The sequence below is a fragment of the Scophthalmus maximus genome, chromosome 15 (assembly GCF_022379125.1).
Source record: "Scophthalmus maximus strain ysfricsl-2021 chromosome 15, ASM2237912v1, whole genome shotgun sequence".
Lineage (NCBI taxonomy): Eukaryota > Metazoa > Chordata > Actinopteri > Pleuronectiformes > Scophthalmidae > Scophthalmus > Scophthalmus maximus.
This window is the reverse complement of record NC_061529.1, coordinates 15,784,899-15,807,500: the sequence shown is the minus strand read 5'-3', so window position 1 is coordinate 15,807,500 and position 22,602 is coordinate 15,784,899. Positions and strand designations below refer to the sequence as shown.

At 42.9% G+C, this 22,602-nt stretch overlaps 3 protein-coding genes and 1 non-coding gene across 5 annotated transcripts in view; 1 reads left to right on the top strand and 3 right to left on the bottom strand.

Annotated features, from left to right (window-relative positions):
* LOC118286101 (protein tyrosine phosphatase type IVA 2) overlaps positions 1 to 7,040 on the bottom strand; it is a 7,096-nt gene extending 56 nt beyond the window's left edge. Inside the window, exons 1-8 of one of the 2 annotated variants that reach the window (XM_035610232.2) lie at positions 6,643 to 7,040; positions 5,758 to 5,903; positions 5,523 to 5,648; positions 3,897 to 4,616; positions 3,712 to 3,804; positions 3,133 to 3,263; positions 1,638 to 1,712; positions 1 to 1,511 (exon numbers count right to left, since the gene is read on the bottom strand). The exon at positions 1 to 1,511 is cut by the window's left edge and continues 56 nt beyond it. In XM_035610232.2, coding sequence (XP_035466125.2) covers positions 1,400 to 1,511; positions 1,638 to 1,712; positions 3,133 to 3,263; positions 3,712 to 3,804; positions 3,897 to 3,992 — 507 coding nt within the window. In that variant the 5' untranslated portion in view covers positions 3,993 to 4,616; positions 5,523 to 5,648; positions 5,758 to 5,903; positions 6,643 to 7,040 and the 3' untranslated portion in view covers positions 1 to 1,399. The remainder of the gene's footprint in view (positions 1,512 to 1,637; positions 1,713 to 3,132; positions 3,264 to 3,711; positions 3,805 to 3,896; positions 4,617 to 5,522; positions 5,649 to 5,757; positions 5,904 to 6,642) is intronic. The other variant, XM_035610234.2, reaches the window with a different exon arrangement.
* Positions 7,041 to 8,634: 1,594 nt separating this feature from the next.
* On the top strand, positions 8,635 to 14,803 carry LOC118286100 (gap junction beta-4 protein). Its single transcript, XM_035610231.2, has 4 exons — positions 8,635 to 9,023; positions 11,540 to 11,755; positions 12,547 to 12,848; positions 12,930 to 14,803. The coding sequence occupies exons 2-4, from the start codon at positions 11,585 to 11,587 to the stop codon at positions 13,270 to 13,272; spliced, it is 816 nt and encodes a 271-aa protein (XP_035466124.1). The 5' UTR covers positions 8,635 to 9,023; positions 11,540 to 11,584; the 3' UTR covers positions 13,273 to 14,803.
* Positions 14,804 to 16,402: 1,599 nt separating this feature from the next.
* trnas-gcu lies at positions 16,403 to 16,484 on the bottom strand. Its single transcript has one exon. It is a non-coding gene; the product is annotated as a tRNA-Ser (tRNA).
* A 2,883-nt stretch (positions 16,485 to 19,367) lies between these two features.
* marcksl1a (MARCKS-like 1a) lies at positions 19,368 to 22,269 on the bottom strand. Its single transcript, XM_035610766.2, has 2 exons — positions 21,916 to 22,269; positions 19,368 to 20,782 (listed from the first exon to the last, which is right to left on the bottom strand). Exons 1-2 carry the CDS (start codon positions 22,000 to 22,002, stop codon positions 20,219 to 20,221), a joined length of 651 nt encoding a protein of 216 aa, XP_035466659.2. The 5' UTR covers positions 22,003 to 22,269; the 3' UTR covers positions 19,368 to 20,218.
* Positions 22,270 to 22,602: the final 333 nt, after the last annotated feature.

Here is a 22,602-nt window from a genome sequence, read left to right as displayed (position 1 = left end):
CGGACATTTCACAAGGAAACACAGTGGCGTTGATAAATAAATAACGAGTACAGAGATAGATAAAGATACAAGGGAAAGAAAATAAATAAGAACATCACAAAGACCAACGGCATCTTACGAACACAGCAGCTGAGCAGACAGTCATGTGCGTACAGAGCCACGGACACAGACAACGGCCATTGGGTGCTCGGGGGGCAGCCATGTTGGCTCCAGTTTCATGCTTGTTGTAAGAACACAGAAAGGTTTTGGAAGATTGTCCTGCTTCGTCAAACGTCCCGCTCTACTCCTTTGCCGTCTTTAACAGCGCATGCTCATGTGTCTGTGTTCAATATCATCAATCAAAGACTGATATCACACAACGCGTGCCAATCACTCAATCCTACACGTCGAGTATCACACTACAAAGTGTGAACTAAACTTCAGCCTGCTACTGAGAACAAATTTGTGTTCAACTCCGAGAAGCTGATAATCTACCAAAACCTTCCAGTTTTGATTCATGAATACATCCGCCAACTGATCTTTAACGTGTGGGCCCCGTTGCCACGGTGACAGTATGACTTGTCAATCCAACAAGGGTTTGTTGCAGAGAAGCTCCTATGACTCGGGACATACAGTAAGTAGGTAGATTGTAGCGTTGTTTACATCATATCTTGTACAGGAAGACAGTTTTTCTCTAAAATGTTTTAATCATTTAAGCACATTATCTAATGTTTTCTAACTTTTCTGAATTCTTCCACCGTCTGCGCCACATTCTGGCTGCTGGTCATTGATTTGGTCAGTGAGCAAAGGCTGGAATACATAAATCTGTGTGGGTTGATGTTCAATAAAGCAGCAAGCCTCTGAGAGCACAATGCGCAGGATTCATTCAGTGTTTGTAGCGTCAAAGCTTTTTAATCATGTCAACATTTTCAATCAGAACAAGTGTGTGTACACCAGCAGCATTTATTGCAGCTGCATCGGTAACAGTGAATGGAAAGGTTGACCCTCGGGATAAATGTTTTTACATTTTTAGCTGGAATTATATCTCAGTGACAGATCAACAGGAGTGCTGTCCCACTGTGGTCTTAAATGTGCTCGTGTATCTGTGCAGTTCTGGTACATGTAGAGATGAGGTCACAGACCAAGGAACAGAATGAGAAACCTTCAACACATCCACTTTATTAGGCAAATTTTTTATGTAAAATCAGAAGTTGTGTGACTATACCGAATAGTTGAAGAAAATATGCAGTCCTTAATTTGCGGATATTACATGAAGCGCTTTGAATAGATTCTATGGGTTTAGGTTAATAAAAAAAATCAGAAAGCAATCACATCAACTTTCCATTTAACATCAAAAGATATAAGTGTCCTACGCAGTTGCGGTGGTGGTGTGAATGGTGGGGGTGAGGGTTGGAGATTCCTACTGTACACAGCAGCTCTGTCCGTTGCCGTCTTTGGAGCGCAGACACAGTTTAGGTTTATAGCTTTCAAGGTAAAGCAGCTGCTTGGAGTTGAACGCCCCGCGACGCTTCCTGATGACACGAAAAAGGGACGTAACATTCAAAGCGAGACACGGTTTATGTGAAGAGTGACTGTCAAGAGTGTGAGCAACTTCAGGGGCGGTACAAGTCAAACGACAATCAAAGCCTGGTACTCACAGTCTGATGAAGTGCACTGCATCTTCATATTCCATCCCACACTCAATTAGAGCCAGGGCCACCAGCACGGGAGCTCTGAGGACAAAGAACACACGGACACGTAAGAGCACAGCCATTTGTTGCCGTGACCCTGTTAACATCCTAGACGTGCCTGATTTTACTTTGGACCCCTGTAGCTACGGATCAAAGGGCCGTGGCAAAGTTAATATTGTGTAACATGACTAGAACTGACGAATTATACGCGGCAAGTTTGAACTAGAGCCCAAACCATACATCAGAAGAGTGAAGCTAATCACAGACAGCTCTGTATCAGTTTGCAATGAGTGCTGGAAAGCCACAGATTGGTGCTCGAGCTGTTCTCAGGGATTGTGAAGGAAATGTTGCCGTGGGGGTTGATGCACATATTCACCGCTCTGCGCTACTTTTGCATCACTCTACAATGTCAACATGGATCGACTAACTTGGCTGTGATTGGCCACATGAGCACAGGCCTGAAAGGCGCCTGCGGCACGCCGTAATGCGTACAGTCCGCCGGGAAGAATCACGGTGAGGACACAGAAACGTTACACAACTGCTGTGTGTACACACTGTCTGGCATTACTGCGACCATTTCTAACATTTATCAGCTCTGCATTCGTTCTGCACAAATATAAACCAATATAAGAACCTGTCCTGAGCAGAGTCTGTGTTTTAAATATTATGAAGAGAACAGAATCATAACTTCTCAGCAAATGACGAATGGGTAAGTTGACACTTTAAATCCTTTAAACAGGGTTAATACAACTTTTTGAAATAAAACAATGAGCCAAAACTAATTGTCCCTCACTCAACTCAGGGAATCTGAAAACATTCTCCATGGTGTCAGTGTTAACTATTCAGCGCTGGGGATAAATCCAGCACAAAAAAAATTAATCAGTTGTACAGTGTTTCTGTCGGAGTTCTACGTTATTTCAGAAAGGTCTTATACTGTTATTGACCTGAAAACAATGATTTAGTGCAGTGAGTGAATTAGTGGCTTGTTTCATTTTCAGCAGTTATTTTTTGTAACGGCTCTGGATTCAATAGTTCTGGTCACTTTTGAATTACCCCCACCTACTGACCAGACAACGAGGCCATAAACATGAGACGAGCAACCTGAGCATCAATAACGACTTGAGAGCTGAATGACGTGCTAGGTAGCTGGGTCTGGGTTTGGTCCTCAGAAATTTAAATCTTTTTTTTTTTTTTTTGATCACATACATGACATCTCTGGAATGTACTCAAAAGACACTGTCATAGCAACGGAGAACTATAATTTCTGTATATATTGTTAGCAGACAATATCGAAGTCGTCATCGGCTTCAGGCTCTAGTTTGAACAATGGATTGTATACATATCAGCAAATGAACAAAGGAAAAAAAAAATCTAAAACAAAGCTGACATTAGTTTATCTTGACAGGCTGTTCGTGTGTAAAAAGCTTGATTTGGTTAATCCTATGTTTTGTGAAATACTGACCGTCCAAGTCCAGCGACACAGTGCACAGCCACACAACAGCCAGGCTCGTCTCGAAACTTTGCCTGCAGCAGGTTCAGCCAGTCTTCCACAACCTGGTCTGGGGGGGCCGAGCCGTCGTCAAATGGCCAATCCTGAAAGGAAAAAGGGAGTCTTTAATTGACCTGCTCTATATGCTGCCACCATATATCCCTTCGCTGAAATTCTAGAGTCCAGGGAACACCAAGGACGTGTTTGTACAGCAGAAGGCTGGTGAGAGAGAGCATTTCGTGGACTGAGAACGGTCCGGAGGTGTTTGTTCCATTTTCACCTGTTATTGCTTTGGTTGCTAGGGCTAAATGCTCCTGTGGCCATTCCGTGCGGCCGTGGCAATTAATCAGCTGATCACCTACAGTGCCTTCTGCAGCCATTTGTCGAAGTAAAAGCAAATAAGTTTAGATTTTTAATGAGCACTGTAAATTAAAATGTTTGTAGAGATATTTGGTCAACTTTCAGGCTCATATTCATTCACAGATTGTAGTTTTCATTACTTACGTCAGACAAAACAGATGCTTCAGTGGCAGACTCATGTTCGTCACTTACCAGAACTTGTATTCCTTCTTGTTCCACAGGTGCCTTGTCATATGTAGCAGAACACACTCTAACCAGGGTGTTGACACTGTAGGCCTTCAGATCCTATCAAAACAGATATTTTTAGACACCATGTCACTACGGCTTCATCTTCAAATGAAAGTTAATAACGGATATAAATGTCTTAAATGCCCTACCTCTATGAACCTTCCCAGTTGTGCGTTTGTGGGGTTGTGCGTGATGAGGAATCTCAGACAGTCATAGGAGATCTCCACTGGAGCCGGTCGGTTCATTTTTAGATCAACAGAGGTTTGTTAATAAAAAATAAAAAAAATGATTGTGCTTTAAAAAAATGGTTCAACAGACAGGTCTTCAAAGAAATCAAAGTAAATCTCCCTGTGACTGTTTAAAAAAGCTAAAATAAATAGAAAACTAATTAAAAAAATGTTTTATGGGCAAAGAATGTAAATATTGTACTCCTTTGGCGGCAAAAGGTAGTCCCGTGTAAAAACCAAAAAGGACTAGTTATTTTTCTGAGAAAGAAAAAGGAGGGAAGGGGTTAACCTTTTCTTGACAATGAAGGACAAATTTAAATTGGATTGTTAAAAACTAAAAATCTAAATCTAGCAGATTGGGATGAAAGAGACTAGGTCTAAGAGAACCAAAGTCCAGAAGGGAAAAAAATTAAATTTGGAGGACAGAAAATAGATCTATCCTTTCTTCCTTTCAAATGTGTTAGCCCATTCAGAGACGACTAGCATGAGTCAGAGGTGACGCAGGAAGGAAAGGCAGGAGAGGAGAAGAGCAGAGAGGAAACTCCTGGGGCTGAGACCAAATCCTCCTCCACTCCCCGGGACAGGTGACAGACTGAAGGTTGGCCTGTCTTCATATGGGTTGAGCAAGATGGCAGGAAGGACCTGTGATACACATCCATTAATGCATTAGCAAGATATAAGTCTGACTGAGAGCATCCTTCAATGCTTGTTACATTTTTGCGCACCTGTGATCTTAGGGTGGATAAAATGTATAATCTGGACATGCTCCTGTCTTTTACTGGTCAACACTGGATAATAGCTACATATGAATATCTATAATTAATATTCACTGTACCTGTACTCTGTGCTGTATATGGGCTGTTACAAGAGATCAACACTGTGGACCTGGTCGAAATGTCCTTCCTATCGTCTTTTCCTATCTACTATTCCTTGACCTCAGTCGTCATGAGGTCAAGGGAAGGTGTAAAGGAGGTCTCATAGGACTTAGGAAAAGCGGACAACGCTGCTCAGAGAATCTGACTTGACTTTCACTACGTCATCATGCAACGGCGGATGTTATTGACATGCGTCTGCAGTAGCCTACAAAAAACGCAGCGCCTCCATCCAGCATGTTCCATTGCGTATTACCACCGTGTGACATCAGATGTAAATGATTCATAAGTAACGGTAACTGACATGACGTGCGTCACTTCTGGGTCATATTCATACTAATACATATTCTACTGTGGATGTAATCGTTTACCTCTGTGCATGGCGCATCACGCTTAATATCGCTGCCGCAATGAATTGTGGGGCGTCTATATCTCCTTACTCTCACATAGGAAGCTCCAGTGTACCCTAAGCTAAAGGAGATAGGAAAGGAAGCACTGAAGCTCCTTTCCTATGCATTTAGAGAATCTGAACAGCTCTTATCATGGCTGCTGATCAAATACTTCCGGGTCACATCAAGATTTAGGAAACTTCCTAAACCAATATGACTATTCGACCGCACCCCTGATCACCATTGTCCTCTGCATAAAGGCGGCACCAGCCTCCCACATTACACACCTGTGCACGTGATCGGCAGTGTCTACACCGAGCTGGTGTCTCCTGTTCACTTGTCCACGATGAGCATCAGGTGCTGGGCTTGGCAAAACTCCCCCCCAAGCCTCGCAAACGCCATACATGTGCAGCCTTGGAGAGAGGAGAGGGGCAGGATTACTGAAGTTACTGATAAGTTTCGACAAGTGGGGGCGGGGAGGACCCTGCTCCTGCTGCTGCTGCTGCACACACACACACTCACTGTGACGACAGCCGAGGGGGTGGTTCATCGAGCGCACACAGGAAAATGTGACGGCTCCAGGATGTGGACACACCATTGATGAAGATGCTGCTGCTGTTCTCCTGGGTCCTGGCTGACGGGCGGCCCGCTAGCTTGATGCTAACCTGCTGCGTAGAAGAAGAAGAAGAAGAAAACGTGTCACCACATCGCTCGAGCTAGCAGCTCCCTGCGTTGCCTGGGACCTGTGGTTTAGCAACACCGAACTCCCCGTGGCGACGTGGGGCCATTAGCTAACGTGTTGCTACGTGACAGTTGCGCTCGTGTCTGTGATCGAACGGGACGAGGCGTTCTCCGCGACTTCACACGGACGTCGGTTTTGACAGCGGGTGCAATCGGCGTCCAATTAGCCGAGACGTGCGATTTCACACCTGCAAATCTCAGGCAGTGATTAGCGAAGTCGTCGCCGCTGACGGTGACGTCAGCTACGAGCTGTCGGTGTTCCGCTGTGGACACTCGTCTCATGCCCGTACAGCGGAGCTGTGTTCGGCGAATGGCCAACGTCGCCGACCAGCTAGCTTAACGCTACTGCTAGCTGCTTTTCAAATGCACAGATTGTACATTAACAAAAAGGAATCTAATGACGGGCCCGGTTTTAAGATGAAATGCTAGCGCGGGATTTCAAAAGACCATTCCACGTCGCCTTCTGTCGTCGAAGGCTCCGTCGTGTAAAAGCAGGTCAACAACCATGTTCCCGGGATAAACAGCGAGCTAACGCTTCCAGGCTACAGCGCCGTCCGTTTTTGTTTTTTTTAACAACAGCCGAATGACAGCGAGTGGAAGCGGACTGTTTTGACCAAAGTCACAGCTGTCGACGTCGAACACACACACGGTTGCATTAATACTCACAAGCAACGGGGTGGTTTTCAGCGACAAGTCCAGACGCTTCTAGTGACGGAGAAGAGTCTGCGATGGAGACATGTCGAACCGAAATGTCGAGGTAGCCACAATGCACATAATCTTCTTCCGGCGGCGTTGTTTCAAAAAATAAAACATGAAAAAAACCATACACTGATTTGGAATTTCAAAAAATAAGGCTTTTAATTTGTAGCTAACACGCCGAACTTCCGGTAATCTTCAGCCTGCCTCCGGTAAATTTGCATTCCAGAAAACATACCGGTTCAAATGTCTACCTTTGTATACAAGCATGTTGGTAAGGCTTAACCGATTTGTGTTGATGTTCTCGTAGTCTTTACGATATGAAACTGAACATGTTAACTTTCTAAACAATATTCATATGGCATTGTGAGGCTGTGGTTGATGTTGAGGACGTCGCTGCCATCTACTGTTTCACGCGCTACAAAGTACGGTGCAGTCTCCGGTACGGTGGCCCCCGAGGGGCAAAAAACATGACAACATTTTAGTAAACGCGACATGATTTCACAAACTACAGCAACATTTCTTAAATAATGAGAACGTCTACGATAAGAACAACATTTCACTGAGCACAACATTTCACAGAACATTTAACAAAACACAAAATTTCAGATGAAACTGCATTCAACGATACACAACAACATTTCAGAAACTAGACTCCACCAAGGCCCAACAGTCTTTAAATTCAATCAGGCCACACCAAATTGCAAATATATATCACTCACAATATACCTGATTCTCTGATCTTTATCGACAAGATCCATGCATTGTTCCCTGATACATCTGTGAAAATGTCAAGAAACAATAAGAAGAAGCCGTATCTCGCAATTTTAAAAAAGGAATACAAATTTCCTGGATCAGTATCTTTGTCCATATTGGTGACAGGATCTAATTTCTTCTTGGTACATGTCCCCATCCTACCATCAAGTTTCATGGAAATCTGTTCAGAAGATTTTCCCCAATCCTGTTGACACATACAAACACCCAGATCAATTAACAAACACACAGACAGTGGCGAAGACACAACCTCCCTGACGGAGGTAAAAATAAGAGGACTGTCATTTCATACAACATTCAAACAGATTTTTTTAAACCCCACAACGCTGACATTTCACAAAACACAATATTTGAGAAAAACAACATTTCATTCAGAGAGTGAACTTAGCCAAAGCGATATGGTTTTTGCCCTATCTTGCAATGGTGAAGACTGATTCAAAAGTTTCTGGATCCAGATACGAAAATTGATTCACGTTAGCATGGCTGAGACCTACGTATGATAAAAGTTCCATGCAAAGATGTCCATTACTTTCTGAGAAATCCTGTTAACAAATAAAAAAGCTAACTAACTAACATACAAACAAACAAACCTTATGTGTGAATAACTTGACATCTGACCTTTAACCTGCTGGCTTGACAACATTGTCTGACATGTTTTAAATAAATGTTCACCTTTACAGATTGCTGTTAAGTGACACCTCCTCAAATGCTGTTATATGTTACACATAATTTATGTTTTTATCCTCCCTCATTTTTTCCCTCATACTTATAGAGAAACAAATTCACAGCTCGTGAAACTCTTGAATTACTCTTTTCTTCTGTTCTGGGGATCTGGCTTTGCATGTTTCTTGTATACATTTTGACTCAATACATTTCACATCATTCATTCGATCTCATTTTATACAGTCAAGCAGAGATTATCACGTAACCTCAAATAACCTCTTGCAATGAAATGCTGGAACTGGTAAATCAAAATTCAATTTACTCAAATTTGATTGAATTCTCTTAGTCAGTCATGTGAACTCGTCATTCTCTATAAAAACATAACTGCGGCTCTCCACACAGGCCTCTCGGACCTGTGTAACAACATAGAGGGTGTGGCATTTCTCGCTCTCTCTTCCACTTTTCTCATTCTACCACATATACACACACACACACACACACACGCACACACAGGCATGCTGGTTGGCAAGGATGGATGTCCTGTCTCCTTGGTCAGTAAAGCATATGTGTGTGTGTGTGTGTGTGTGTGTGTGTGTGTGTGTGTTTCTTTACCAATTTATAAAAGTGTTAGGTTACATGGCTCGTAGGGGAGCGGCTTCTCCGTTTCCTACAATCTGACAAGACAGGACATGTAAAGTTTCTGAGTGTGAGTGAGTGTGGTGACGTAGCAGCTGCTGAATCTGGTTTGGCAGGATTTCTGCGGATAGGGCGAGAGAGCAGAGGCAGACAAAGAGAGAGAAAGGAGCGGAACACTTGGAACTACGTTTTCTCCTTTAACTTCAGCCGTGTATTTATCTCCTCCCGCTGCCGTCCACATATTTGGTTCTGGTGTTTAAGCAAAGTTTCAGCACCGGGTAAGTTTCCTTCTACTTCTTCTAATATTTTTTCACTGTCAGACAGTGGTGTGTTTAAATGGTTCACAACCCGAGATACATAAGTGTAGTGTTTTCTTGTATACCTTTAAAACAAGATGGATGCAAGTGGAGAGTTATGCCAGCAATGAGGAAAACCACAAAGTTAATTCCAACCTAAAGAAAAAAAGACACAGTGGGAGTAACTTTTTCCCTTGGCTATGACTTAGACACAAACACTATTGAGCAAATTGGTATAAAGAAACTATTCCAAAAGACAAGAATGTGATGCCGATATAAACTGTAGATTCAACACACAGACCGAGGCGTGGTGCAGTGGAGCATACGAACACTAACATTTTCCACATTACCCCTGATGGTGCATCAAGCATCCTATTGGCTCCTGAAATTTAACTGATTGTAGTTCAGATCGGTAGATTGGAAAACCGAAAGTTGTATTTCCCCGTGATCATTTTCGGGTAACTTAACGTGTATATACTGTATTTTGCAGATTTTGAAACACTTACTGGCTGATGAATGTCCAAATTACAATCATTACATGGTCTTACTACAACCAACCCAGGCTATTCGGCAAAGCAGCCATTACAAACCAGTGGGAGCTTCATTTCCTGTTGCTTTGATGAATGAGAAAGAAGAATATGCATAGGGGATTAAAGCGTTAACACAGTAAAGTCCTCTGTATGGAACCACTCCTGTTTTCTCAGATCTAAATGTTTTGCTTTTCTTCTAAGCAGTGAGTAATCCTCCACTGCTCGGGCCTGAGGATCCTGTTACACATCCCATATGGATTAAATTAATCAGGTTTTCCAGTCACCAAGAGGGGCGGGAAACCAGAGCTGTTATGACTTCTATTATATATAATCATATACTATGTTTCACATTGAAAACAAGTATAAATTCCTTCTTTTTTCCATGAGAGACTCCACCCTCGCACCTCTTCCGTCAGTGAATCACTCATTTCTGTATAAGTTCACGTACTATGGACAAAGAAATTCAACTTGGATACAGCTTCACTTGTTGATCATTTCTAAACACACTGATTGACTACAGTAAATCGGAACATAGAGTGTATGTGGTGAAAATGCATGCTTAATGATTTCGTGTCTGTTATTATGTTCAACACCAACTGAGCTGAAAATTAGTCAGAAGAACAGAAACAGTAAAAGGTATAAGATATCCATAAAATTCTATACAATGACAGCGATATGTACCTGTGAAAACCGTGTGTTCAATTGAAAACTGAACATCTGTGTACTTTGGGTTTTGTTTGCAAGGAACATTTGTTAAAAAAAACCCACAACCCAGTATCCAGGCAACATAAACTCTGAAATCACACAAACACCAGGACGTTTAGGATTGACGTTATATTCATACTGGACCGACTACAATAGACTGTTTCATTTGTAAACCTCATTACCTTCACACACAAAAGTCTACCAGTGTTTCCTCCGTGTTCATTCAGCCGCAGCAGGAGACAAGCGGAGCAACACAAACAGCAGCAAAGCTCACCGATAACGCATACAGCAGCTGTGTGTACAGAATTAACACGGTCCATGGTGGGGCATATAGACAAAGAACACACACACACACACACACACACACAAACACATACACACACGAATATACACGTATATTCAAATCGGCTACTCCATACTAAAAATTACATACTGTAGCTTTAAAGAAATTTATTGAAAGACACTTCACTTTCTTGCCAAGAGTTAAATTGATTCCACTCGTTTTACGCTAAGTATGAAGCTACAACCCTGTTAGCTTAGCTTAGCATAAATACTTGAAACAGGGACATAGTTAAAACTGTATAACAAAAAAAAGAAGAAAATCATTTGACTGTTTCATGGGGGGTTATGTGCTGTGATTTGACTTAACAACCAGAACATTACTGGCACTGGCTGATTTCATGGAAATTTGAAGTTTTGTTTTTACAATTTGAAAGGGTTGTATGGTTATCATCTTTTCTACCCAACGCAGTCAACATCTCATTGTGGTTACCGAAGCACTGACTTATTAATTCGTGGGGAGCCTGATACTATAAACAATCCAGAATAACAATTTAGAAAGTATTACACAACTTTAATTTGCTTTTTTTTTTGTTTTTAAGGCAGCCATGAAATAACAAGTTTAATAATAAGATGTGACTTAAAACTGTGTTTATAAATGTGAACCATCTCACCTGGGAGATTTGTAATCATGTCGGAATGAATCATACAAGCCTGTGCAAGCTCTCTTCAGGGCTCAGCTGGTTTGTCTGGCATAACTATTCATGTTACATACTGACATGCGTTGGATTGGGCGAGGTGTGGTGAAGTCTTAACCATAGCGAGTATGAATTTGACCTTCTTGTAAAGTAAAGCAAAGGAATTTGAAACCAATATCCAAGGAAACCACATATAATTCAGTTGTGATCATTTTTTCTATATATTGTTTTCAAATGGTCATGAGAATGCGGACACAAAACGTGTCTCTCTCCTTCTCTTCCACAGGGTGCTCCTCTTGCGTCCATCACCCGGTCCAGTCCAGCAGCAGGGATGAACTGGTCGGGACTGGAGAGTCTGTTGAGCGGAGTCAATAAATACTCCACGGCGTTCGGGAGGATCTGGCTGTCAATGGTGTTTGTGTTCCGCGTGATGGTCTTTGTAGTCGCAGCGCAGAGGGTCTGGGGGGACGAGAGCAAGGACTTTGTGTGTAACACCCGGCAGGTAACAGAGCAAAGCAACACTTCACCTTCGGCGCTAGCGCGTCTGCACTGTCGCAGTTTTTTTTCTTCCCCCAGCTGATTGGATCGATGAATTTCACACTGAAAGGTGCCTCACGAACACCTTGCCAATTAAAATGTGAAATGTTTAGATGCATCTTAAACTGGCTAATGCAGCATAAAAGATAACCTCTTTAATCATTTTTATAAGGTTTAAACAATAAAAAACGTTAGCAGTCTAGCTAAATTAAAGGGGTGATAGTGACTACTCTTGGAACTGGAGGACATTGGTATTCACCTGTCAGGAAGGTGCATCATGGGAAGTGTGTTTTTCGGAGCTTGACCCACACTAGAGACTAAAAGTAAGCATTTCTCAGGGACTGTCTAAACAATTATTTCTTCAATCTTTCTCTTGTGAGTACCTAAACGTAACAGGTGTTGAGCTAAGTAGTTCAAGTGGCCCTTTAATGCAGAAGTTCATTTGTAGGCCTCATCTTCACATGTATACCTTCATGAAGTATTTTTTTTTTCCATCTGCAGATTCAGACCAATAGAACCCAGATCTTAATTGAAGGTCAAATTATCAAGTCATTGAAACTGTGTAGAATGCGCAAGCTGTCTTATAAGTAAAGAAATCTGTTATTGAATATATCAGTTTTTTTGTGGAAATGTGTCCCCTCAAAGTGACCCCAATACTACATTATTACTTTATACCATTAGTTATTTATATTATCTATAATGTGACCCTACAGACATTTGTAAAACCTCTTTCTTTATTTCTTTCTGTCTTTGTAGCCCGGCTGTACCAATGTCTGCTATGACCACATCTTCCCCATCTCCCACATCCGTCTGTGGGCGCTGCAGCTGATCTTTGTCACCTGCCCGTCTCTGATGGTGATGGCTCATGTGAAATACCGCGAGGGTAAGGACCAGAAGTACGTGGCGCTGCACCACGGCTCCCACCTGTACGCCAACCCAGGCAAGAAGAGAGGTGGGCTGTGGTGGACATATCTGCTGAGTTTGGTCTTCAAAGCCGGATTCGACACATCATTTCTCTACATTTTGTACAGGGTATACCATGGATACGACCTGCCCAGGTGATTCTCGTGTCTAATTTCTTTTCCAACTAAATATGGTGTTTTGCATTAGTTATAACTCGCATCACTCTTTTCTTTTAGGTTATCCAAGTGTGCACTGGATCCATGCCCCAACACCGTTGATTGCTTCATTAGTCGCCCGACAGAAAAAAAGATCTTCATGTTGTTCATGGTCATATCCAGCGTGCTGTGCATCTTAATGTGCATTTGCGAGATGGTTTATCTTATAGGCAAGCGCATCAGCAAAATCTTAACGGTCCGACACGAGAACCAGAGACTCGTATTTGCAGACCAACACGAGCTGACCGAAATAGCCCCGCCGAGGTCCGCGTATCGGAGGACCGATCCAACACTGTCTGACAGCCAGCTGAGTTTAAATAAGAGGGAGAAGGTGAGGGAGGGCACCACGACTACAACACTGTAGGACACGGTGGCCACAAAGCCATGGATCCGTTTTTCGATTGGATGACCATCTAACAGGAACACGGGTTACCTGATGAAACTATCAAACCCAAAGGACTGATGAGAGGGCAGATCCTGGGCTTTGTGATCGTGTGATCGTGCTGAGCACGAAACTTACATGATTCTCCGTGAGAAGGATTTCCAACACTGGCTGGTCACATGTTCTAGTAGAAGAGGACTGCTATTAATTACAATGAGACCTAACTCTGTGCCATAGATCTGATCATATGGCCGACAGCATGATGAGAGACATTCAAAAGCCTGGTTTTGTGTTTTTAAGGACATTTTATATTGATTGTTGATTCATGAAAAATAGCAATATGACATATTGTAAATTACAGCACTTGGTATCTGGTATCAGCACTGTTAAGAGCTTTATTAACAGCCTGACTGAGAAATGATGCATTTATATTTCTTTTACAAAAGGGACCAAAATACGACCGGGGATTTGATGAGCTTAATGCCCCACATGAAGTGTTGACTCCACCGAGGTTTAACTGTATTCCTCCCAGAGACGGTCGATCTCCAGCTGTGGATTTTCTAAGAGCTTTTTTTGCCAGTAAATTATTGTAAGGAAGGAATGGACTTCATTGCAGCACAGATAAGTTAAATGTCGTACTGATTCTCAAATCTGCTGTATTTGACAATTGAATCCATATTGTGTCTTGGTAAGGGCTCTTAATTAGCAGAATTTAAAATTCACATGACAGTGAAAATATTTGTTTTCTGTTTTTGATGGTGCCTTCACGTGCTAGTCGGAAGATCCTACTTACCACTTGTGAGTTACAAGAATGTCATTTATAGTCCATTTTTTATGGATAAAACGATAAACAGCATTGGTATATCAATGGGTCAGTTAATTGTACATAGATTACAGATTCAAATTATGTACAGAAGCAACAGCCAATTCTTGTTGCACTGACTCAATCCGTCCTCTTCTCTGCCATGTTGCAAGGTTCTGGTCCCCCCCAACACCAGAACTTGGGTTTTAAAATGATCTCAGACACGTGCAAATTCCAAGTCGGCCACTCGTATTTACCATAATTCCGATAACACATGAAGGCAACATTAATATCAGGGGAAAGAATGAACTTGAAGCTGTACATACAGGATGATGTTAAAGCAGCTTTTTGTAAGGTGCTGTTGCTACACAGCCAACGTGAGCATTAACAACGGTTTACATACTCGTCTTGACAAGAGCTTCAGCCATAGATGCGTTTACACAACGAGAGGTGATAATACCTCTTCAGGGCAGACTGGGCAGGCTGGCAGGGACAGGGCTAGCTGGTTAGCATGCTAACTTCAATATAAATTTGGCTACGTAGCAATAGCCACATTTACTTTCGTTTTTGGTTGAATCCCCACAGCAAGCTACTTTTGATTAAGAGTCAACTTGAATGTCATAGTTTATTTTAAGATTTATTTACTATTACGGTTTAATATTATATTGATAAATTGTATTGCTTGTAAAATAAAAATGCTGATCAAGCTCAGTGTCCAGACCATGTTCCTTTCTGTTTTCACCTCAGATATGGGGATTTGCAAATGCAACATGACACTGTTCAAACAAATCCAGGTTGTTTTTAAACAATATTGTGACATATTGTGCTCATGTTCATAATTTTAATTTGGGTTATTACTTGAAAATGTTTACGTGCGCTAATGTTCAGTAAGCAGAATCAAATAACAAATGCCCCCATTGAGACAAGACTTTAAAAGCCTGTGTGAGATTTGCGCTTGAAATATTGTTTCATTACACTAACACTATTATCTTAAATAAATTTAATTTAATTTTTTATTTTTTTTTTATTTTTAGGCGCATGTTCCCACACTGCATTTTGCTTTCAAGTGCTTCTTGAAAACCAATTACTTTGGCTTTCCATCCATTTCCTCCATTACTATTTTGTCAGTATACTGACAAACTGGATTGTTTAGCTTGGCAAAAGGCTTTTCTAGAAATAGATGTCTTTCTATGCCACAGCCTTTTTTTTTTTAATTTTACCTTGACATTGCTTTCATTTAATGTACTGTACTGTCATTTTTCACTCTTCTCTTGAAGTTACATGGCTGACATAGGGTGTCTAGCTGAATTTCAAAACCAGATGTGCAGAGCATGATGGATTAGTCATCTTAACCTCTGAAGAGTGCTGTGGTGGGGAAAAGTAAAAAAAAGAGAAGGAAAGTGGGAAAACTGAGAGCCAATTGGAGGGACTCCTTTTATACTTTAACATGAAATCTGTTATCGCACAAATACCAAAAAAAGTATACCTCATAACGCAGTGGTCCAAATCCAGTATCAAGTATTAAACAAAATCCAAAGCTTAATATTTATTGGTGCAAGTAGGTGTGGCCTCTCACATCTAATAACTAAATATACATGCACAGATCAGATCACCTGAAGTCAAGTACAAGGTTTTGTGTCGTACGAGTCACCAGAGAGACTCTAATGATTCTGCCATTAAAAAATCTTCATAAAAAGAATAACTAAAACTTTGTATTCAAAAGAAGTTTATTTGTTGAATGTGTAGGGTAAGTATTAGTGGGTCTCCCGAGGGCAAGAGCGCACAACCAAGGACTGCTTAGGGCATTTGTGTTGGACATCAGGAGGCATCACTCAGCATTTCAAAAAAGTGATGTTTGAGACTATCGATATATTAAATCATTAGTTATTAAGTGTGCATATTTCCCTATGAGTGCAATCTTTCTTAGAAACTTAACACATTTGAAGACAACCAGTACCATGTCTCCCTTTTGTGACCCTGAGCCGAGTTTGGTGTAGAGGTCGACACTCAGGTGGATCTTGAATGGTGCCCAGTGGTTCTGTTGCACTTCCCACAAACGTGTTGTGCTCTCAGGGGTTGATCAGGTGTAAATAATTATTATTATTATTATAACCTTCCTCAAAACTTGGTTGTTAGGACTCATGCATACTTATACTAATGTGTTCTGTTTTAATTTAATCTGACAGAATTCGGTATTAAATTATTTTTTTTTTATCTTGAAAGTCATCACAGGAAGTGTAGACCACGTCGGATAATAAAGGCCGTCCGCACCTTTGTGTTGAAAGTCCTGTTTCAGAAAACAGGATGTGACGACGAGGATGGGATTCGAACCCACGCGTGCAGAGCACAATGGATTAGCAGTCCATCGCCTTAACCACTCGGCCACCTCGTCTGATGCTGAGAGGAAATTTTGCTGTATTACATAGAATGTCTGATACATTGACAGAGTGGCTCTTTCGGTGGGCCATGTTTCATGTTGGAACAGTTTTGCAGACTTTACCTCAGTACAATTCACGCAACCATCAATTTTCACACTTCTTTAAAAAGTGGTCAAAACTGTTTCTAATGATGTTGACAGAAGTAGCTTAAACTAACCACGAGTGACGTGATGCGTGATACACACCAACCAGGAACAACGTGTACGAGGAGTTTTACAGGTTTTTTAAACTTTAAACCTCAAGGCAACAGGACACAAACCCATACACATATCTGTCCACCTGAGGGAGCCAGAGACCTGCAAATGATAATAAGGCATGTCAACCGTTTGATAGGGAATGTATTCAAACGGGCTTTCATTTTGCCATTGGTTGACTAAAATATCTTCTTTTTTTTGCCATGAATAATATATAATGATGTATATTATCATGACAGCCCATTTTTCAATATAATATTTGTATTGCCCCAAATCACAACATACATTGTTTCAAGGCACTTTGTATATAGTAAGGTCGAGACCTTTTAGAGAAACCCAACAGTTTCCCACAATGAGCAAGCACTTGGCGACCGTGGACAAAAAGAACTCCCTTTGAACAGGAAGACATTTCTAGCATGAACCGGACTCAGTTGTGGGCGGAACATCTGCCGCGACAGGTCGGGCTGAGAGGAGAGAATCAGGGGAGAGAGGAGAGGTGGGTAGAAAGAGGGGGAGAGGAAAGAGAGAGAGAGAGAACAGTTGTATAATGATTGCTTTAAGCTCTATCAGACTAGTTCTTATATTTACAAAAATACATTTATAGGAACCATATGCAGAGATGCTAACGCTTGAGAAATATGATCTCTTTTTCTAGTTCCTGTCAGAACTCGTGCTGCAGCATTTTTGGATTGGGACATGCTAACGGTAATGGATTACAGTAGTCCAGTCTAGGAGGAACAAATGCATGGTCTAGTTTTACAGCATCCTTTTGAGATAGGATGTTTCTAATGTTCTTGATATTGCGCAGGTGAAAAAAAAAAAAACTGTCCCAGGGACTTGATTTATGTACGAGTCAAATGACCAGTCCTCGTCAACAATAACTTTTTCTCACAGTAGAGCTGGAGGCCAAGGTAATGCCATCGAAGGTAACTACATGATCAGATAACGTTTCTCTCAGGTGTTTAGGGCTGAGTACAATGACCTCGGTTTTGTCTGAATTTAGAAGTAAAAAATGACAGGTCATCCAGGCCCTTATGTCTTTAAGACAATCCTGAAGTTTGTCTACCTGATTAGTATCATATCTTAATGGATAAATACAGTATCATTTGCACAACTATGTTAATGTGTGTGGTGCTTTCTTATAATAGTGCCCAAGGGAAGCATAATTACAGTGAAAAGTATCGGTCCCACCACAGAACCGTGTGGAACTCCATGACTTACTTTTGTATGAGCCAAAATGACCCATTCTAGTGCTGTTCCTTTAATCCGAATAATGTGTTCTAGTCTCTGTAATAGAATCTTGCGAATCAATGGTATCGAATGCAGCACTATGATCCAGCAGTGCTGTTTCTGTGCTATGGTGTTTTTGTAGACCCTGACTGAAAGTCTTCAAGCAAACTATTCCTGTGTAAATAGTCACATAACTGGTCAGCAACAGATTGTTCAAGGATTTTAGAAATGAAAGGGAGATATTTGATATGGGTCTAGAGTCTGTTTTTTAAGCAGAGGCTTAACTACTGCCAACTGGCCTGGTAGCCTGTTAATAGACATTAATTGATCTGAGCTATTCTGGAACAATTAATTAAAGGTAATACATGCTTAAGCGGCCTTGATGGAATAAGATCTCAGGTTGATGGCTTGGAAGAAGTGACCAGTCAAGTCAGCTCAGCCAGAGCTACGGGGGGAAAGCAGTCTAGATGTAAATTAGGCGATACTGTTGGTTCTGAGGCTACTGTACTGGATATTGTGTCTGTGCTATTAGCTGGAAGGAGCTGATGTTTTTTTTTTCTTTGATGGTGATAATCGTATTAGTAAAAATGCTCATTGGAGGAATAGACTGTTCAGTAGAGCTTTGACTCTCTGTGAGCCTGGCTACCGTGCTGAAGAGGAACCTGGGGTTCTTTTTATTTTTCTCTATTAGTGAACAACAATATGCGTTTCTGGCATTTCTGAGGGCTTTCTTATGTGATTTAACAATTTTTCTTTACAATCATCTAGGTAAATAGAACGCCACTTCCTTTTTTAACGTACGCGACGGCTGTCGCCTCCTGATTAACTATACTTCTTTTTCAGAGTGGCGACAGTGTCGAGTGTGCCCGTTATGAAACTTGATCAAATCCTCTAACCATGCTCGAGACATGCCTCCAGCTTTATGTCCACAAAATCCATTATTTGGTTTTAAATATTTATTTGTCGTTCACAAAATGTGCAGTGAACTGCAATGTCGTTCTCCTTAATCTGTGAAAAATAGCCATTCAAAAAAGTGTAAGACAAAATCTAAATAACTATATTTATACAGAATACTTGTTCGAGTGTGCATTATATGCACATGGATAAATCAGTTATGGATAAGGCTCTTGCAACAGTTCCAATTCATCTCCGGCTTGTTATTTGTCCCTGTAAAGTCACAACCAACAAAGGTTTTATTGAGCAATTTTATTAATATAATGAAATCTTGTTTTATATCTGTATTTTGAACTAAAATCCTAGGTAGTTCCATCAATTATTTATCCAAGAAAGCGTGTGTGTGTGCCACGTAGTACATGACCAAACCTTCTCATGAAAACTAGAGCTTTAAAAAAGTCTTAACTGTCCAATCGAGCAGCATGTTGTGGTGCGAATCACAAGCCAGAACACAAGACAGAGGGGATCAAACATTTATTTACCCTTATTAAAAGTTACAATAAAACCATTAACATCCTCAAACGATAGCAAAATAAAGAGAACCAAAAATATTGGCCAAAACATATTTACAGAGACAGTTTGCAGATTAAAAGCTCACATTTTGTACACAATCCCAAAAACCCTGCGTCATAAACTCTGAAATGTGAGAACTGCAATACTCAAGAAGCTCGAATGTGGTTTTAGCCAGAAAAAAAGAATGAAAATGCACGAACATAGACATAAGCTCTTTTTCCACCTCCCCTCCTTGGTTTTCATTTTTCTATACATGACAAAATACTTGAAATTTGGGGGTAAAACATAGGAATGTAGAATTCTAAAAATCAAGATCAGTTGAAAGGTTTATGTGTCCGTATAACAGTCATTTCGAGTGAAGGAGATGGTCTACCCCGCTCCGCAACGGTGACAATTTTTAGATCCCAAAAAGAGATGAGAAAGAAAAAATAAAACATTATAGGGCTGCCACGCTGTTAAAAAAAAGGATGCTTCTCCATGAATTGGGAAAATAAGTCAGTATTCCTGATTCGCTCCACATCCAATCCATTACCTTCGCCGCACTCCAGTCCCCGTGTGTACCATGAGGGGGCGACACAAGCCGACGCTTTCATCATGAGAGGGCCCGGTGAGATTCCGTCTGTCGAAGAACTAATAAAAGGCAGTGAACTGGTGGTTGAATCAGCAAACGTGATATATCCTTTGTCTTCTTTTGTAGTTTTGTTTATAACTTTTAAGAACGTGGCACGAGTCTCTCATATATATATTTATATACTTTAATCTTGGAAAATCAGTTCAGGTGCCGTGGCGGGACGCAGTCACTCTGCCTTGGCCTCGCCCTCGGAGGCCGCAGGTGTTGTGACCTCGGCGGCGGCGGGGGCAGCGGCGGAGGCAGCGGCGGGCTCCTCGGCAGGGGCGGCCTCTGTGGCCGGGGCCTCCTCGACCGCCTTGGTCTCGCCCTCGGGTGCGGGTGCAGCCGCGGCGGCGGGGGCGGCGGCCTCGTCCTCCTTGGCCTCTGCGGCCGGCGTCTCCTCTTTGGTTTCCTTGGCGGTGTGGCCGTTCTCCTCGGGCTTCTCCTCGGTCGTGGGGGAGGTGGCCTCCTCCTTGGCCTCCTCGCTGCCCTTCTTGCTCTTCTTCAGGGAGATCCCCTTGAACTTGAACGAGTTCTTCAGGGAGAACTTCTTCTTCTTCTTGCCCTCCTTGGCGGCCTCGCCCTCTGCCTTGGCGGCCTCGCCCTCAGCCGCGGGAGCGGGCTCGATGGCGTCGCCGGCCTCGTTCTCGCCCTCCTTGGCGGGTTCGGCAGTTCCGTTTCCATCTGCAGCCGCCACTTCGCCGTCGGGCTTGGCCGACACGTCGCCGTTGGTTTTGACGTGGCCGTTCTCCTGCAGAGAAGAGGACTCTCATTAGTCATTCAGAAAACATTCAACTGGGCCAAAACAAACATTCCATCTGGAGGAAACGACTCAAAAATACAGATTGATAAACTCTCAAATATTTTGCCTGATGAGCATAATCTCACTTCAATGATTCATACACACATCACACTGGGGGGTTACAGCAGTTTGCCCTCACAGTGGTTCGGAGGTGTCAACAGCTGTTTGCATGACTCTCGGCTGTCCACACGGGGGCAGTAGTGCTGCATCTTACGCGTCAACACAGTCAGCGAGCTGGGGAACAAAGGAATCCCCGTGGAACCGGGTCTCTGCTCACATCCGAGAGCTGCGGCTCCCATCTACAGCGACCCGGCGTGAGCCCGGCGAGCCCCCCCAGTCACAACGCCAGTGACCACTTAAAAAAACTCAGTCACTCAAATCTACCACACGCAGTGAGCAAGACAGAGAAGCCTGTACAAGTGTGTCCAACAGGTCACCGTGTCTGCCTCATGCGTCTTCTGTTCTGGGGATCAGACTCATCTAACTTCCCCCAACAATTTACAGTCGCCCATCAGCCCAAAACACACTCCTTCATTCTTCCCTCATATGAACATCGAATGGAGGACGCTTCAGTCGGGGGTCTGAACCGGCGCCCTGCAGGCGCTTTGTTTGCAACTCCGCAAAATGCGCCGCTGGCACAGAGGCGCATTTTGCATCTCCCTCTTTTTTGCGCCGCATCTTTTGTTCGACTGTCTCGCCCGGTTTGCAGCCAACTCATGAGAGACGACGCGGCCCGAACGCACATCACGACCCGAATATTACATTCTTTAAAAAAAATAAAATAATAATAATTGCCGTCCCCGACTCGCGGGAGCAGGCGGCGCACGGGAATTAACAAAGGCCGGTCCGGTTGCGCGCGGTAACGGGGACGAGCGTGGCCGCTCGATTCAGACAACCCGACTTTTAGTTCCGTTCACTTTTCGATTTAGTTCCCCTTACAGTCGCATGCCCTGCTCGGGCAGCAGATGGGCTCCACCACCGCAGCCCCCGAGCCCCCGCCGTGGCACCCATGCTGCCAGTGGGCGCTCGGTGCCATGTGGCTGCCCACCGACGGCCCGCGCGTCAAGGCCCGCTCCACTCACCTGGCCGTTGGCTTTGGCGGCAGCAGGCTCGGCGACGGCGGCTTTCCCCTCTACAGCTACTCCACCCTTGGAAAACTGGGCTCCCATTTTTTTTTATTTTCTTTCTTCTCCTTCAAGTGTTCTGAACAAAAAAGAAAAAGAAAAATCGGAGGAGAAAAAACCTCGAGGAGCTTTTTTTTGCTTTTGTTGTTATTATTATTATTATTTTTTTTTTAAATCCAGATGTGGGGATGGGTGAGAGGTGAAAAGTCCGACCGGGTCTCCTTCTCCCTGGCTGGGCTGTGGAAGCGAGCTGGTCCCCGTCTCTGTGAGAGTGCACCCCAAGGCGGCTGAGCTCAGATTAAAGGATGCCAGGGACACGACCGAGAGTATTTCAACCGCGCCTCAAAATCGACCGGTGTCTCCTCCCATGGGCGTGGCGGCCCGGGCTGCGGCCAATCAGCGGCCGGGGGATGGGCCTCCTTCAGCCCCCTGTCACTGCCACAGTCTGCCGCCCAGCTCCGGCATCGAGGCCCGTCCACTGTTTCAGGTGTCTGGAAGATTTTGGACATTCTTAGACTTTGTTCATCAACTCACTCCAAGCTTGTTGCGTTTGTGTTGCGAGAAAAAGTGACGTGCAGGAACAATTTCTTATCCTAGAGGAGTCACTTTATGAGAAAGTCACCTGAGTAAAAATACAAAAGATAA